Below are 18,192 nucleotides of genomic sequence, written 5' to 3'. Positions count from 1 at the left end.
GTCAGATGCATAACCGACTGAGACACCCAGGCACCTGAGATTTGTGCTATTATTATTTCCATTTTACATATGGAACTGAAGCACAGGGAGATTGACTTTCCAAAATTCAGTTAGTGACAAAGCTAATTCCAACTATGGCTTTTTGGCTCCCAAGTTTGTGTTTTCATACTGTACTGCCATGAGGATTGTGTATAAAGGTTACAGTTATAATCTAAAGACATGCTTAGACCTTATCAGGTGTTTCACATTTTAGTAGAAATGAATAGGAGACCTGGCTCTGTTGTTAGACTGCTATGTAGTAAAATGACAACAGTAATAATGCTTTACTTGACAGGGTTGTTGTAAGAACCAAATGCTGTGTCGGATTGTCTTATAAACTCTGACAGCATGGTATGAATGTATTATAGAGCTGTAATATTACCCAAATTCAGTAATATAGAAGTTTAAGGTAAAGGCAATACAATATAGGATGTATCACAGTGATGGTGTTATAGTGCTTACTTGTGTTTTTGACCGAAGACCTTAGCCATCCACAGCCCAGACCACACTGGATGAACAGGCAGAGCAGATCTTATTTTAGACATTTAATTGAATGTTAGATAGAAGTATCATACAGCATAAAGTTTTATTATTCTGTCTACACATGCTTCATACATAGATTTTAAAACGATAGGACATACTATTTAAAAAAAGATTTTTTAAAGACAGTCTTTCATGGTACTAATAATCGTTCCTTAATTCCTCAATATTACAAGTGCATATTTTTGTTAAGATGTATATAATTGCTTAAGAGAATAATTGTTCAATTTTATTTTCTTTGATAAGCTATTTCATCAAAATTCGTATACTACTCAACTTCAGACTTAAACTTCATGGTATGCTTCCAGAATGAATGAAAGCAATAATGTGTGCTTGTACTTTGACATTGGGGTCTGTCACTTTATTTCAGGTGTGTAGTTTTTGAGTATTGTATTTGTAATAGGTTTGTATAAAATGTGGGGGTATAATTGTCACATTTTATTGGGGACCACTAAATTCATTGATTGTATGTATGTTTTCCAATTCTAGCTGAAGACCAATGTTTCCTTTTGGAAGGAGCTGGAGTCCACTAAAGCTGTCATTATGGGAGAAACTGCTATGGTTGAGATAGATACCTTTCCCCGAGGAGTCATTTTAATATACCTAGTAATAGCATTTTCACCTTTTGGTTACTTTTTGGCAATTCATATCGTAGCAGAAAAAGAGAAAAAATTGAAGGAGTTTTTAAAGATAATGGGACTTCATGACACTGCCTTTTGGTATGTTATTAAAAGTTTATTATTTAGTATGATTAATAATTACATTAAATGTACGTATCTCCAGAGTTGTAATTTTGTTATTCACTCAACTTGGGGAGGTGCTTTTGTTTTGGAAGTTGAGACTAGGCAACAAACTGCAGCAATAGATTGGCTTTTTTTTTTTTTTTTCAACATAAGGGAAGTGGGATTTGGGAAACTCATGTTGATATTACATGTTTAAATTTTACTTTACATTTTGTCATAATTGATGAGGTGTGTTCTATGTATTTCAGTGTATAGAACATATGAGATCTTGGAAAGTTAGAAATTAATTGCCTGTTGTAGCCTTCCCCCAATATCATAGCATATATAAGTTATTAAAAATTTAATTAAAATGATTGAACTTTGCATATGTGGCATATGGGGTTCCCTCCTCTCCCCAGGAAAAAAGTTATTTTTGTAAGTTAAGATGAAAATATACAAATAATTTATAGAGAAATTTAGAAAATGTTTTCACAAGTGAGCCATAATATGTCAACATCTTTATACAATGATAATTTTATAGAGGCGTGCATTTTTATAAATAATTCTAAATGTATTTTCCTTACTTTTCCCACTGTGTAGTAGGAAAATTTATTTTGAGCTCATTTGGGGGGAAAAGTTAATACTGTGTATGTGAGTTGATATTATAGTCCATTTTACAAAATTGTATTCCATTTAGCCCAGTTGAATACAGCAGTTAATTATAACACTTTACATAATGGGGTTATTGTGTATAGCATATTTTCTTTGCTTGTTTTTTTCTCCTATCATTTGAGTAGTCACTGGTTTTTAAGATGCACTGAGCTGTTAAAGTGCTTTGTGAGGAAATGGAAGAATTTAGGCAAATCAGTTTCTTAATGCCTCAGTTTTGTCTCTGTAAAATGATGGGTTCAATTTTGGTAATGTAGGTATCTTTTAGCCCTGTTTCAGTGCTTTTATGTTTCATGGTAACATACAGCAGATAATGATCTAACATTTTTTTAAAAAGTCCTAAATACTGTTGCAGTTCCATTGAACTCTGATTTGGGAAGAAATTTTGAGTAAATACAGTGAGTCTGTTGTCGAACTTCTTGATCTTACATTGTATAAATGTAGTAAGTACGTTATCGATTAGTGAGATAGTCTTCATTGCTTAAAGTATCAAAAAGTCAGGCCGTCAGAGGTTTAATTATAGCCTAGGCCATAAAGTTGTCATTAAATTCTTTCATATTTTAAGAAAATTGGAAGTGTTTCTGCATTATTGAACTTTTGAGAATATTGGATTTAAATTAGTCATGAATTGCTATTAATTTGGAGGTTTTTTTTTGACTCTTGAAAAGATAATCACTCTATGTCAGACCTTTATCATAACCAATGTTGTATTTTTTTAAAGTTTATTTATTTTGAGAGAGAGAATGTGAGCAGGGGAGGGACGGAGAGAGAGGGAGAGAAAAAAATCCCAAGCAGGCTCCATGATGTCATCACAGAGCCCACACAGTGCTTGATCCCATGAACCGTGAGATCATGACCTGAACCGAAATCCAGAGTCAGACACTTAACCGACTAAACCACCCAGGCACCCCATATATTTTTGATTACTATTATAAGAACATTAGTTTTCAGTAAATGAGCATACGCAGGAAAGAATAAACTTCATTTTAAGAATAAAATGGCTGAAGTTCTGTTTGAAATGATTTTCTGTGAAAGCCCGTGCACTTAATCACAGGTGTGTTTGTATTCTCATTCTAGGCTTTCATGGGTTCTTCTGTATACAAGTTTGATTTTCCTTATGTCCCTTCTTATGGCAGTCATTGCAACAGCTTCTTCATTATTCCCTCAAAGTAGCTGCGTTGTGATATTTCTACTTTTTTTCCTGTATGGGTTATCATCTGTGAGTATTTTAACTTGAGATGGGAATAAAGAACTGTCAAAATTGTTGATTAATATAGCAAAGTGCTTTTTCTGTGGTTAGCTTAGAGTTGATTTGTTACTAGGTTACTCACAAACGACTTGTACATAGACAGCATCATTGTACTTCCATGTTTTAGAAAAGGTACAAAATAGCCTCATGTTTATTTTTTTTATTTTTATTTTTTATTTTTTGAGTAGGCTCCACGCTGTGCGTGGGCTTGAGGGGCTTGAACTCATGACCCTGAGATCAAGACCCGACCTGAGGTCAAGAGTCGGATGCTTAACCGACTGAGCCACCCAGGCGCCCTGGTGTAGTCTCACATTTCTATTATAGGGTGATGGGTGATGTGTAAAGGTATGCCTTTGTAAATATAGCTCTTTTTAAGGAACCTACTGAAATCATTGTTGCACTATATGCTAACTAATTTGGATGTAAATTAAAAAAAATAAAATTAATAAAAAAATAAAAGAAAAAAAGTGTAAATATAGCTCTTTGATAGTATTGATATTCATCTGCTATATTGGCTAAATGCTTCCTGTTAATGGCCAGCCTTTGTGTTCCTGTGGTTCTAGTTTCTATTATGATTGGCTTATGTGCCCATGCTGTACCATTTATTAAATTTTTTCATGATCACCCTTGCTCTTTCACGTGATAATTTACAAGCAACTCAGACTTCTACGTACAGTTACCTGAGTTTGTATCTCATCAAGATAGGTTCTCTGTTTAAAAGCTGGTTGATTTATTGTTTTGTTCACATGTACACATCTAACTGCAGACGCATGTGGCTGGTTATGGTTTCTGGCGTGTAGAGGTAGTCATGTTTGCCTATTTACATAGATAAAATGGTTTTAATGTTTACCATCTTAAATTTTTTAATGTATTTATTCCTGTTTCTATGAAAATAAAATATCTTACCATAGCATTTAGAAATTATTTTAATGTATTTTCCAATGATTGTTCTTTCACAAGCAAAATTAATTTTGTTTTCATACCAATGTATATGAACAATGCATTAAGTTTAATATTTATATTTTGCAGGTATTTTTTGCTTTAATGCTGACACCTCTTTTTAAAAAATCAAAACATGTGGGAATAGTTGAATTTTTAGTCACTGTGGCTTTTGGATTTGTTGGCCTTTTGATAGTCCTCATGGAAAGTTTTCCCAAATCATTAGTGTGGCTTTTCAGTCCTTTCTGTCAATGTACTTTTTTGATTGGTATTGCACAGGTAGGTAATATATTTATCTTGCTTCCACTACTAAGTACTTTTTCTCTCCAGTTCCATGCAGCTTGTTATACTGCAGTGATACTGCCTTTGATTTGCAAAAAAATTATTTTATAATTTCAACATAGGAAAGGAATGCCGTTTGAACACTGGAGTACATTTTATATGGGTTTCATTTATATTTTCTCCATTTTTAAGTTTTTCATCTGTATGATCTGTTTAGAATTTTTCTATCTTGTGTATTAGTATATCTCAGTAGTTTATTTTCACTGCAATAACTCAGTTTGTTAAAAGTCATTTTGGGGCACCTGGGTGGCGCAGTCGGTTAAGCGTCCGACTTCAGCCAGGTCACGATCTCGCAGTCCGTGAGTTCGAGCCCCGCGTCGGGCTCTGGGCTGATGGCTCAGAGCCTGGAGCCTGTTTCCGATTCTGTGTCTCCCTCTCTCTCTGCCCCTCGCCCGTTCATGCTCTGTCTCTCTCTGTCCCAAAAATAAAATAAAACGTTGAAAAAAAAAATTTTTTTTAAAAAGTCATTTTAAGCACCAGGTATCCTAGATTGCTATATGGCCTGGTTACATTGCTACTTTGGTACATTTATCTCAGATGTGTACCTGGCAGAAAATTGTGGTGTGTGGAGCAAAACAAATTTTCATGACTGTTATTAGTGAAACGAGTAGGCTGGTGGATTTTATTACTTTAGGAGTCATGGGATTGTCCTTCGCCTAAATATTATTTATATTTATGTATTTTTAAAGTTTTTATTTGATTTTTATTAGTCTATTTTATAGGGGCAGTCAGGTTCTGAGGGAAGTATTCTTATGAGAAACTGCTTCTTCTATTATAAAACATAAATTTGGTCAATGTATAAAGAAAAAATGTAATTACTTAAAATAAGAGACTATTCATGTTGACTAAATAGAATATTCTGATTTGTGAAACCTAAGATAGATTAATGTTTATGAGTGTTGAGTGAAGCAAATTTTAATTACTTTGGACCTAAGAGCTATCGTTTACACATTTTAAGAGTCCACTGAGTTCTCCTTCACTTAGGAAAGTAGATTTATAGATTCATAGGTCTTTGTTGCTTGTGGGAAGGACTTCTCAATGTCATTTAATCATCTTCATTTCACAGATGAGGAGACTGAGATCCAGAATGGTGTAATTAACATTTATTCCTAATGGCAGATCTGGGGTCTAAATGACACCTCAACCTCTAGTACATGTCTTTCTGCTCTATCACATATATCTATTGTGAATAATGGAAGAGTTGTGTTAATTAATCAGAATACCTTCTCCCTTTTCAGTATTGAAAAGATGCTGATCATAATTTTATCCTCTAATACTTAATTTGTTTGACTTCCATGTGGACCATTTGTTTGCAGCAGTTAGTAGTACGAGCATACTTTATTTTTATTTCCTTTGATAGTCATAACATTAGAATTAAATGCCCTGGGAAGGGATGTATACTAATTTTAAAACATAACATTAAAAAGGATTGAAATGGATTGTTGTGATAAACTTATATTTTGGTAAAGTTTGTTGTTTTCCTTATAAATTCTTACTACTAATTTAGTAGACTGTTAGACGGCCCAGTTTGGTTACCATCGATCTGGATATAATGAGTAACTCTAAGTAGTGTTAACTTTTGCTTATTTGTATTGTTTTTATATAATAAAGTTGGTGTTTCTGTTTTCCAGGTCATGCACTTAGAAGATTTTAATGAAGGTGCTTTATTTTCTAATTTGACTGAAGGCCCATATCCTCTAATTATTACTCTTGTCATGCTAGCACTTAATAGTATATTCTATGTCCTCTTGGCTGTCTATCTTGATCAAGTCATTCCAGGTATGCAGGTACCTATTGGATTTTACTTTAAAGATTTTAATTTTTTTGCTCACGTAGGGTCAACTTAGTTTAAATGTTTTCTTCTAGCTGGAGTACCCTAGTCATATTTGTTGTTTAAACTCTTAGTTTAATTTTAAATAAGTATATTTCGTACCTGTGCCTTAATGACTAGTGAATGTAGGGAGATTCTCTTCAAAAGAGAGCAGTTTGCTTTGAAAACTTAAGTCTGTGACTCAATTTATGTCTGTTGTTAATCTTTGTTGGCTAAAGTATTGTTAATGTTAATCTTTGTTGGCTAAAGTATTTCACTACTTTACCCTCTAAGGTGCAAAACTATGAGGTAATCTTGTAACTCCCACTACTGTCCTTATCCATCATTCATCTATAGCCAACTCCTGTTGATTGAAAATATTATTAAAATAATCTATCACTCCCTTGACTTTCCCCTTTGAATTCCTCATTACTTTTTTCTGTGCTCTAGACTGGCACTTATATGGTAACTACTAGACAATATGGTTTTTAAAATTTGAATTAATTAGAATTAAAGAAATTAACAGCCCATTTCCTCGGTAGCACAAGTCACCTTCCGACTGCTTAGTAAGCCACAAATGGCTGTTAGTTACCATATGGTATAGTATGCATACAGGACATTTCCACCACTGCAGAAGGCATCTAGACCATACCTCTCATCTAATTACCTGCTTCAAGCCTGTCTAAAACTTAGCCATTGCCTTTAATCAAATTAATCACCTGCTCAGAAATCATCTTGCTGGACATATCCTAGTGAATTAAATAGAAACTCTTTATGTATGAATGTCCTTCACATTACTTTTATACATTAAGCTCTCCTTTTCACTCTCTGCCTCCTTACTGTATTTTATATTCATCCAAATAGCCCTATTTACCTATTTAAGCCCAGCTTCAGTGAATTGGTTAGATTGTTTTTAGTTACTCTTAACAGAAGATAGTTTTAATTGGCTTAAGCAAGAAGGAAACTGATTGTTTTACTTAAAAGGAAGTCCAGAGATAGGATAGGTTGCGAATTGGTTGCCTTACTCAAAGACCCACATTCTCTAGGCTTTTGCCCCCTGTGCCTGTCTTCCTGGCTGCTGTGGGATGCTTCTTTGTTCCTGTCCAATGGAGGAGGGAGGGTGAATCTTTTCCCCACCTAAACCCTTCGCTTCTGATTGGTTACATGCTGACAGCCAAAGCAATAAGAGTCACCAGAGGATGCCACGTGCTGATCAGATGAGTTAGGATCCTCTCCGTAGAGGGGATCAGATCTAGATGTGGCCGTCTAGAAGAGGTTGGATATTTTTTTTTTTTTTAAATGGGAAGTGTTGGCTTTTTTAGGGAAAGAGGTGAAAATGGATATATACTGTGTGAGCAGCCATCACTGTCTACTGTGTCTAGGTCTTCTCCGCCTGTCCTGTTGCCGTGTTACTCCTGATTTTAAAAACCTCCGTGAACTGTGTCCACTTTTCGAAGTAATAAGTACTAGCCATTTTCAAAGACACGATAAGATGATACCCATTGCAGCCTTCAGGATATATTCCTCATTCAGGCATAAACTTCTCTTCCTTTGAACTCTTACTAGCGCCATGCATGATGTGCTTCATGTCTGCAGCATGTTCTAGGCGCTCGTTCCACGTGTGCGCCCATAAAGATGGGAGCTCCTTTGGGACAGAAAATGCGCTTTATTCACCTTTATATTCTCATGTGCTCTAAGCAGCTCAGATGGTTTATAGACTAGAATTATTTGTCAGTAAAAACATTTTTCACACAGTGCTGATTTAATACTTTTAATATGAACTTTAGCTCCAGGTCATGTGTTTCACATACTGTCTTTATAATTTCAAATCTAGTTTTTAGAAATAATTTGTGAGGGTAATTCATTTTTTTTTTTTTCAGGGGAATTTGGCTTACGGAGATCATCTTTATATTTTCTAAAGCCATCATATTGGTCAAAAAGCAAAAGAAATTATAAGGAGTTATCAGAGGGCAATGTTAATGGAAATATTAGTTTTAGTGAAATTGTTGAGCCTGTTTCTTCAGAATTTGTGGGAAAAGAAGCCATAAGGTATGATTTAATCTTTGGCAACTTAGGTATAAGAAGTAGTTAAACACTGCTACATTTAAATCCTATTTTTAAATAATGTATGGAACTACTGTATCTTAGATTTTGGTACACATCTCATGATTTTTTTTTTAATTTTTTTTTTAATGTTTATTTATTTTTGAAAGAGAGACAGAATGCGAGTGGGTTAGGGGCAGAGAGGGAGACACAGAAACAGAAGCAGGCTCCAGGCTCTGAGCTGTCAGCACAGAGCCCGACGCGGGGCTCGAAGTCAGGAGCTGTGAGAACATGACCTGAGCCAAAGTCGGACACTCAACCGACTGAGCCGTCCAGGCGCCCCCACATCTCATGATTTTTAAAACACAGAATTAGTATGAGCAGTTTCTCTTTTAGGTTCTTATTTTCTTTGCAACCATTTAGAATAAGGTTGTGTTAGGTTTGAAATTTTATGTTTCAATGGAAATTTTTAAAAGTTATAAAACCTAGTATTCATACAATTAAGCCATTTTCAGATTTCCATTAAGTAGATTGAAACAGAATAAATATTAGCTTTATAATTTTATTCCGGCTGCATTGTCTAAGTTATACAACATATTGTCCTCTCTTAATTTCATAGACTTTTAGGTATTGTGACTCAGAGTATCAGTTTAATTTCTATGAACCCAAGAAATTCACTACTATGCCTTTCTAGATCAGTCAAAACCAAATTTAAAAAGTAACAGGAAGAAGAGAAAAGAAATAAAAGGCAAAAAATGAAAGAAAAAGTGAAGTATAATATATGTGTTTTTCAAGTTTAAAGAACGTATAAAAAGCAAGGGAGAGTCAGATACTTAGGATGTAATAAGTGGGTTAATGGTCTGCCTTCTCAGGGGCAAAATTGAAAGTGGTTAACAAAACCATTAATTCTTTAAGTTATTTGAGACATTTAAAGTGGAATGAGAGAACCACTTCACGTTTATGGGTAGTTTGAAATGTGTGCTGATGTGAAATATAGCATTTGGTTTTTAATCCCTGTTAACTGTTGTAACAAGTATTGATAAATTACAAACAAAAGTATCAAAGATGAAGAGACATCTATAAATTGCTGGAGCCAAAGGCTTTATTTTCAGAAGTTGGCTTGTCATGAAATGTGAATGAATGACACTTAAAATGGACAGGAATACTGAATGCTTTTGTGGTTTCTTTAAAATAATTTTATAATTAAATAAACATTAAAAAAAAAATAGGGGCGCCTGGGTGGCTCGGTTGTTAAGCCTCTCTCTCTGCCCCTCCCCCGTTCATGCTCTGTCTCTCTCTGTCTCAAAAATAAATAAACGTTATAAATAAATAAATAAATAAATAAATAAATAAATAAAATAATTTTATAATTATTGTCACCTCTCTTAGGTTTCTTGTTTTAGTAGGAAGGTACTTTATTATTATTCCTATAAAATATGACAGCTTTGATAACAATACTACACATGGAAACGCACAACCTTATAAATTGCTTTGAATACTTAGAGAATCGTGTTTTTCAGAATCAGCGGTATTCAGAAGACGTACAGAAAGAAAGGTGAAAGCGTGGAGGCTTTGAGAAGTAAGTAGCTTTCGTTGTACCCAGTGCATGATTGTAAAGTACAAATTGGAAAACAATTTACATAGTTTGTACAAAATTTAAACTTCTTTAGCACAGTTTTCTCTCTTTTAGGGGCACTTTCATTTATTTACGTGATTAATATTCATAATAAAATTAACAACAAATAAAATACTAGGAGTAAAAAGTAATCTAGTAAAGATGAAAACTATTCAGTTATTTGAACAAGTCTGTGTCCTTTTTCATTCTATTATTATGCATGTGTCTACATGTTAGTTAATTTTGTTTCCTTTTGACCTAGCACAGGGTTTCTCGACCTTGGCACTACTGACATTTTGAGTCTGATAATGCCTTGCCGTGGGAACTGTTGTGAGAATTGTAGAATGTTTAACAACGTGTAAGGATTCTTCAAAATGAATAGAGTATATATATACACACACACACACGTACACACACTCACACATGCGCGCACACACACGTCCACATATGTAGAAAGCAGGGTGAGCTGGCGGGGTGGGAGAAGGAGGGAATAAGGAGATTAATTTTAAGAAATTGGTCCATGTGATTTTGGGGCCTGGCGAGTCTGAAATGTACACGGCAGCATGGCAGCTTGGAAACTCAGATAAGAGTTGCAGTTGCAGGCTTTAGTCTGAAATTCATAGGGGAGGCTGTCAGGCTGCAGACTCGGGACATCTATGCTACGGTCTTGGGGCAGAGTTCCTCGTTCTCGGGGAAAACACTTTTGCTCAGCAGGCCTTCAACTCACCAGATATGGTTCACCAGTATTACTGAGGGCATCCAAATTGGAAAGGAGGCAGCGGAGCTGTTAGCAGTTGATATGAGTGTAAATTTAAAAAATCTGGTTAGAGCTACAAAAAAGTTAGTGGAACTAAAAAGCGAATTTAGTAAGGGGGCAGAGTTTAAGATAAATGTAGAAAAATAAATTGTCCTTCTGTATACTACTAACAGATAATTAGAAAGTAAAATTAACGAGGCACCTAGGTGACTCAGTCAGTTAAGCACCAGACTCTTGATTTTGACTCAGGTCATGATCTCAGTTTGTGAGTTCGAGCTCTGCATCAAGTTCCACACTAACAGTGCGGAGCCTCCCTGGGGTTCTCTTCCTCTCTCTCTGTCTCTCTCTGCATCTCCCCCTGCTTGTGTACTCTTTGTCAAAAATAATAAACTTTTAAAAAGTCCATTTTATATTAAAAAAAGAAATTAAAATTAAAAATAGCCCATAAGTATCTAAACATATTTATAGATAAATCTGACAAAAGGTGTAACAGATTTGTAACCTGAAAAATTTTAAAAAGTTGCTGAAAGGGGCGCCTGGGTGGCTCAGTCGGTTGAGCATCCAACTTCGGCTCAGGTCATGATCTCACAGTTCGTGAGTTCGAGCCCCGCGTCGAGCTCTGAGCTGACAGCTCAGAGCCTGGAGCCTGCTTCGGATTCCGTGTCTCCCTCTCTCTCTGCCCCTTCCCTGCTCATGCTCTGTTTCTCAAAAATGAATAAAGTTTAAAAAAAATTTTTTTTTAAGTTGCTGAAAGAATTAAGAGTATGTAAATAAGTAGAGATACCATGTTCATGGCTGAGAAGACTCAGGGTCAGATGCCAACTTTACTCAAATTTCAGTAGATTCAGGCACAATAAAAATCCTAATAGGGCTTTTTTTTTTTTTTTTTTTTTTGTAGCTTTTGACAAACTGATTCTAAACTTTCCAAGAAAATGACCTAGAATAGTGAAAAACACTTTTGAAAAAGAAGACCAAAGTTGAGGAACTAGTATAACTTTGTTGCAAGACTTCGTATAAATGCTCCAGTAATCAAGACAGTGTAATTTTGGCATAAAAACAACACAAAAATAGATCAGTGAAACAGAATAGAGAGTGCAGAATAGGCCCATATGTGTGTGAGCAGGTAACTTGCAACAAAGATGCAAAGTTAACTTGCTAGAGAAAGGATGGACTTTTAAACAAATGCTGTTGAAACAATTGGATAAAGTGAGCATTGGTCTGTCGTAGGCACCATATACAAAAACTAACTGAAAATGGATCATACACCTAAATGTAAAACCTAAAACTCTAAAACTTCAAAAAAAACAATCCATAGAAGAAATGCGTTTGCAGTCTGGGGTTACATGAAAATTTCCCAGATATGCACAGAAGCATAACTGTAAATTGATGAATTGGACTGTAAAAATTAAGAAGGCTTCTGTTTGTAAGACACTGTTAATGGAAATGAAAAGCTAAACCATTGGCCTGGGGGAAATATTTGCAAATCATCGATCTGATCAAGAACTTGGATCCAGAATATATAAAGATCTCTCAAAACTCAATAAGAAAACAACCCAGTTAATGGGCAGAATATTTGAATAGCCTCTTTACCAAAGAAGATAGAAGGATAGCATTTAAGTACACGAGAAGGTGTCCAACACTATTACTCATTAGGGAATTGCAAATTAAAATCACAAGATATCACTACATACTTAGCAGAATGGTTAAAATTATTATTTTCTATACATTATGCTATGCTCACCACAAGCTTAGCTGCCATCTGTCACCACATAACACTGGAATGACGAAGATTGGAAAGGCTGATCATACCGAGTGTTTGGTGAAGGTGGAAACCTGGAGCTCATGCGCTGCCGGAGGGGATGTGAACGGGCACAGGTGCTTTGGAAAATAGCTTGACGATTTGTGAAAGAGTTAAATATGCACCTGTTATGTGATCTAGCCATTTCACTTCTAGGCATCTGTCCAGGAGAGGTGAAAATTGTTTTATACTAAGACTTATACAGGAATCTTCGTTGTAAACTTATTTGTTACACAAAAACTGAAAACAGTCTAAAATGCCTATTAATAGGGGAATGCATAGCCAGCTGTGGCATATGCATCCATGGAATGCTCGTTGGCATAAAAAGAATGAATTCTTAATATGTGCTACAACATGGATGAATCTCTAAATAATGATGTTAAGTAAAGAAGCTAGAAAAGAACTACGTAGTATAGGATTACATTCATGTAAAACAGAAAAGGCAGAACTAATGTGTAGTGAAAAAGCAGATCAGTGGTTACTTGGAGATGGGTGGAATAGGCAAAGGACAAACATTTTAAAGCAGCATTTTTTTGTGGAGATGAATGTGTTCATCATCTTGATAGTGGTGATGCTTTTATGGTCGTAGCTACACGTCAAACTTAGATTCTAAGTTGCCAAATTGGTTGTTACAGGTTATTCATACTCTTTTACATGTCTGTAGAATCTGTAATGATGTTCCCTGTCTTCATTATATATTTAGTAATTTGTAATTTTTTTTCATTTGTTTTGCAGTGGGTTTATCAATTTTATTAATCTTTTCGAGGCATCAACTTTGTTGCTTTTCTTTATCATACATGTGTTTGCTTTGCAGTTAATTGAGTTGTGTTACTCTGTTATTTCTGTTTGACTACTTTCTTTGGGTTTAATTAGTTTTGCTTTTCCTAGCTTTAAAAAAAAAAAAGTTTATTTATTTTGAGAGAGAGAGCAGGAGAGGAGCAGAGAGGGGGAGAGAGAGAGAGGGAGAGAGAATGAATCCCAAGCAGGCTCCATGCTGTCAGCATAGAACGTGACACAGGGCTCCATCTCGTGAATCGTGAGATTATGACCTGAGCCGTAATGAAGAGTCAGATGCTTAACGGGCTGAGCCACCCAGGAGCCCCTTCCTAGCGTCTTGATATGGAATCGGTTGTTATTTCTGCCCGAACCGTTCAGCTTTAGCCACTCTAATGCTCAGTGGCTTAAGGCAGTTATTATTTTGCTATGACTGAGGAGTCTCTCGTTTGGTTCTTCAGTCAGTTTGTGGATTATCTGGAATTGGATGATGGCCTGGTCACATACTTGGCTAACAGACTAGTTGGTCTAGTGGACTGTAGGCGGGAGAATTTACCTCTTTTATATGGTCTCGCATCCTCCAGTAGGTTAGTTGAACTGGAAGCAATTGAGTATTTTTTATTATGCCGTTTCTCATTTTCCTCCTCTTGGCTTCTTGGTCACACGTGCCCTTCCTAGAAACTACTCTAGATATTATAACATGGATCCTTGACTTACAAGTTGGTGGTTTACTAATTTATAGTGTTTACAGAATAGTAAAGTGAGAAAAAAAGTCCAGGAACTTACTTTTATCCCTACTTATTTCTTTATGCCTATTCCAACTTATATACTATTGTTTTCATGTAGTTTAATTCTATGTGTATTTTAAACCAAAGATAATGTTATTAGCATTGTTTTTAAAAGACCGTTTCATTTATATTTACTTGTGTATTTACTGTGTCATTTATCTTTGTTACTTCCTGCCTTTCTGATCTTCCATCTAGGATAATTTTCCTTGTGTGTGAAAAATAGCTTTTTGCTCTTTTCTTTAATTCAGGTCTGCTGATGGTACAGTCTCTCAGTTTTTGTTTGCAAATACATTTTTTCACCTTTACCTTTAAAGCATATTTCTCTGAATATTCAATTTCAGCTTGATGGTAATTTTTTTTTCAGAACTTTAAAATGTAATCTGTCGTCTCCCTTTTCCATTGTTCTGGTTGCAGAGATAACTGTTGGTTTTCCTATTTCTCTGTTGTTGGTAGATACTGTTACCCTGGCTGTTTTTAAAGATCTGTTTCTAGGGGCGCCTGGGTGGCTCAGTGGATTGAGCTCAGGTCACGATCTCGCAGTTGGCGGGTTTGAGCCACACATTGGGCTCGCTGCCGTCAACACAGAGCCCACTTTGGATCTTCGGTCCCCCTCTCTCTGCCCCTGCCCCACTTGAGCTCTCTCTCGCTCTCTCTCTCTCTCTCTCTCTCTGTCAAAAAATAAACACAAAAAAAAACCTTAAAGATCTGTTTTTGGTTTTCAGCAGTTTTACTGCCACATGCCTCGGTGGTGTTTGTTTTACATTTATTCCACTTTGGTTTTACAAGTGCTTCTTGAATCTGTGGCTTGATGTCTTTCTTCTGTTTTAAATTTTTTTCAGCCATTTCTTTTCCAGTACTTTCCAGTATTGCTTCTGTCCTATTTTCTCATCCTTTAGTCTATTATTATTACATGTTACAACTTTTCATTTCATCCCATTTATTTTTTATGCTCTTTTCTGAATTTTTCATTGTTTTTTTCTCTCTCTGTGCTTCAGTCTAGATATTTTCTTATGACTTTTCTTGTCATTTACTAATTTTCTGTAGTTGGGCCTAATGTGATTAAACAATCCTATTGAAATATTTTTCACTTAACTTTTCCAGTTTTTGTCTTTCCACTTGGTTCTTTTGTATGGTTTTTAGTTCTTTGTCAGCATTGTCTTAGCAGCAGATAGCATGGTTGTTTTACAATCTTCTCTTATGGTGTCAATATCTGTATGTCCTCCAGGTCCATTTCTGTCACCTGTCATTTCTGTTGGGTTTTTATCTTCTCTTGCTATTTCCTGTCTGGTTGTTTTTGACTGAGTGCTGTGTATTGCATATGAAAATTGTAGAGATTATTTGATGCTCTGGATGATGTGATCTTCCTCCAGAGAAGATTTATTTTTGCTTCTGGCCTGCAGATCCTTCATCAGGTCAGGGTCTGCAGTGATTCAAAGCTGGGTTTTCAGATCCCTGTCTTTTGTCGTCCTTCAATCATTGCCACATCCTCTCTTGATACTTCTTCATTCCATTTTTCTTTTATTTAAAAAAAATTTTTTAACGTTTATTTATTATTGGGAGACAGAGAGAAACAGAGCATGAGCATGGGAAGGGCCGAGAGAAGGGAAGACACAGAATCCGAGGCAGGCTCCAGGCTCCAAGCTGTCAGCACAGAGCCCTTCGTGGTGCTTGAACTCACAAAGCACAAGATCATGATCTGAGCCGAAATCGGACGCTTAACCGACTGAGCCACCCAGGCGCCCCAATTTTTCTTTTATTTAAATTGAATTTCTCAAGTATTTAGTTAACCACTCCCATGCTGTTGGTTAGTTTCTAGGTTTTTGCTAATATTTTTACCATGGGAACCTTGTTAACACCCTTGGGAACAAATTTTTGTTTGTCTCTGTGTTTCAGTTACCTTAGAAAGTCCCAAAAGTGGGTCCACAGAAACCCTCCCCATAGAAAGTCCCAAAAGTGGGTCCACAGAAACCCTCCCAATGTTTTGTATATTCTTGAAATCTGTTAATATAGGTTTATTTTTATTACTTTTCTTGTAGCTCAAACAATTGACTATAATAAGGAATTATTATCATATAACAATAAGTATTATGCTGTTAAATATGCTAATAACTTTAAATCTGCCATTAAACATTGATTTGTTTCAAGACTGCTCAAGTATTATGTATTATTTTGTATAGCTTAACAGAAATAAAAATCACATTTGAGTCTTCTTTTCTGAACTAGATTTGTCATTCGACATATATGAAGGTCAGATTACTGCATTACTTGGTCACAGTGGAACAGGAAAGAGTACTTTGATGAATATTCTTTGTGGACTATGCCCGCCTTCTGATGGTGAGAGTTTTCTGACTTAAAAAAACAACAACAATTCTTCCGTTTATTAGTGTTATTAACCAAGGTATCACAGTATAGTTATTTATCCTTGAAACATGTACGGATTGAATTTTTTTTTTTAATGACTTGGGACCAATCTCAGTATAAAGGTGCTTTACTATTACTTTTTGATTACACGTTTTTTTCAATAGAAACTAAAAATGATTCAGTCATGTTTAATAAAAGTGATCTGATTTTGTACTCATTTTATAAGATACTTCATGTGTATTTTTCATTTTCAAGGAAGAATAAATCAGTAATTGAAAATTAAATGAGACCTACAGACATTTTAGATTATAGATATAGATATCTAAATGTGCAACAGTAATTCAAAAGGAAAGAATGATAGATGTCAAAACCATCTCCTAAAATACAATTATAAGAACAGTAATACCTTAAACGTATAATTGTGACATGTGATTGCCCTATAGGTGAGAATTTAATATGGCAGCTCCATATTTCCACAATAACCAAATCTAGTGGCAATATAATAAATATTTTGCTTTAAGAAAGGCTGACTTTCCATGTATGGAATCTGCATTTTTTTAAATGTAGTTTAACTTTTGAAATTGGTTTAATTTTGTTGCTTATCCCTAATCGTGTCACTTTCTGATGACAGTAGTGATATCTTACATTTAATAAAAACTTACGATTTTTCTTCTAATTCTCCATGCATTATCACGGTGATTTAATAGTTCTGAAATTAAGTGGGATATATTGGTATTTAATTTATAGAAGAGAAAAGCTGGAATTCAGATTGATTTTCTCAAGACCACACATCTAGTTAGGGGAACATTTTTAGTTTCTTTGTTCTCTCCTCTATTGATTAATGCCTGGAAATGAAGGAAAATTACTCCTGGAATAGAAATATAAAAAATGCACCAGTATACCCCTGTTCAGTGTTAAGCTCTGGTTCCTTGCTCTTTTCACTATGTAAGATCAACTGGAAATGAAGGAAAATGAGGTTAGAATATAAGGTGGAAGCAGGTCACCAATGGAATGGAAATGAAGGTGTGTTATGCCTTCCGAGTTTATATTAATTCATACCTTACATATTTGTTACGTACAAGTAACTAAGTTGTTAGTATACATTAAAGCATATATACTTCTGAATACTTAATGTAGTTAGTATAAATTTAAATATATATTTTGCTTTTAGGATTTGCATCTATATATGGACACAGAGTCTCAGAAATAGACGAAATGTTTGAAGCAAGAAAAATGATTGGCATTTGTCCACAGTTAGATATACACTTTGATGTGTTGACAGTAGAAGAAAACTTATCCATTTTGGCTTCAATCAAAGGAATCCCAGCCAATAATGTAATACAAGAAGTATGTCATTCATATAGAAATTTTTACTTTATTCCTTGTAAATTAATAACCTTCTGTAATAACTGGTATAAAAAATGCTTGAAAATCTAAATAAAAACCTGTTCTGAGCCCATAAACGGGAATTCATTACAAAGAATTAGATGGAATTTGGAATAAATATTTTATTTTAGCACATGTAAAATGTCCTTGTTTCATCTGGAGGACACCAGCCTCTCAATATAGGTTTTTCTTTTCTTCCATCCTTTCCTTTCACACCTGCCTTTCTTCTTCCACCACACACACACACACACACACACACACACACACACAGCCTTCAAACTGATCCTTGTACCACTACCCAGGTAGTCACAAAAGTAAAACAGACCTTTCAACCAGGAATCATTGTATATGAATGCATGT

The 18,192-nt window shown here is 35.1% G+C and overlaps 1 protein-coding gene across 2 annotated transcripts in view; it reads left to right on the top strand.

The window, feature by feature from the left end:
• The window catches only part of ABCA5 (ATP binding cassette subfamily A member 5), a 61,884-nt gene that overhangs the window by 5,741 nt on the left and 37,951 nt on the right, over positions 1-18,192 (top strand). For both annotated transcript variants that reach the window (XM_040452226.1, XM_040452224.1), the window contains exons 5-12: positions 1,069-1,298; positions 3,048-3,189; positions 4,249-4,437; positions 6,132-6,279; positions 8,191-8,359; positions 9,874-9,932; positions 16,309-16,419; positions 17,618-17,793. In XM_040452226.1, coding sequence (XP_040308160.1) covers positions 1,069-1,298; positions 3,048-3,189; positions 4,249-4,437; positions 6,132-6,279; positions 8,191-8,359; positions 9,874-9,932; positions 16,309-16,419; positions 17,618-17,793 — 1,224 coding nt within the window. The remainder of the gene's footprint in view (positions 1-1,068; positions 1,299-3,047; positions 3,190-4,248; positions 4,438-6,131; positions 6,280-8,190; positions 8,360-9,873; positions 9,933-16,308; positions 16,420-17,617; positions 17,794-18,192) is intronic.

The sequence above is a fragment of the Herpailurus yagouaroundi genome, unplaced genomic scaffold (genome assembly GCF_014898765.1).
Source record: "Herpailurus yagouaroundi ecotype Mexico unplaced genomic scaffold, PumYag 206, whole genome shotgun sequence".
NCBI lineage: Eukaryota > Metazoa > Chordata > Mammalia > Carnivora > Felidae > Herpailurus > Herpailurus yagouaroundi.
This window is presented reverse-complemented; position numbering and strand designations above follow the sequence as displayed.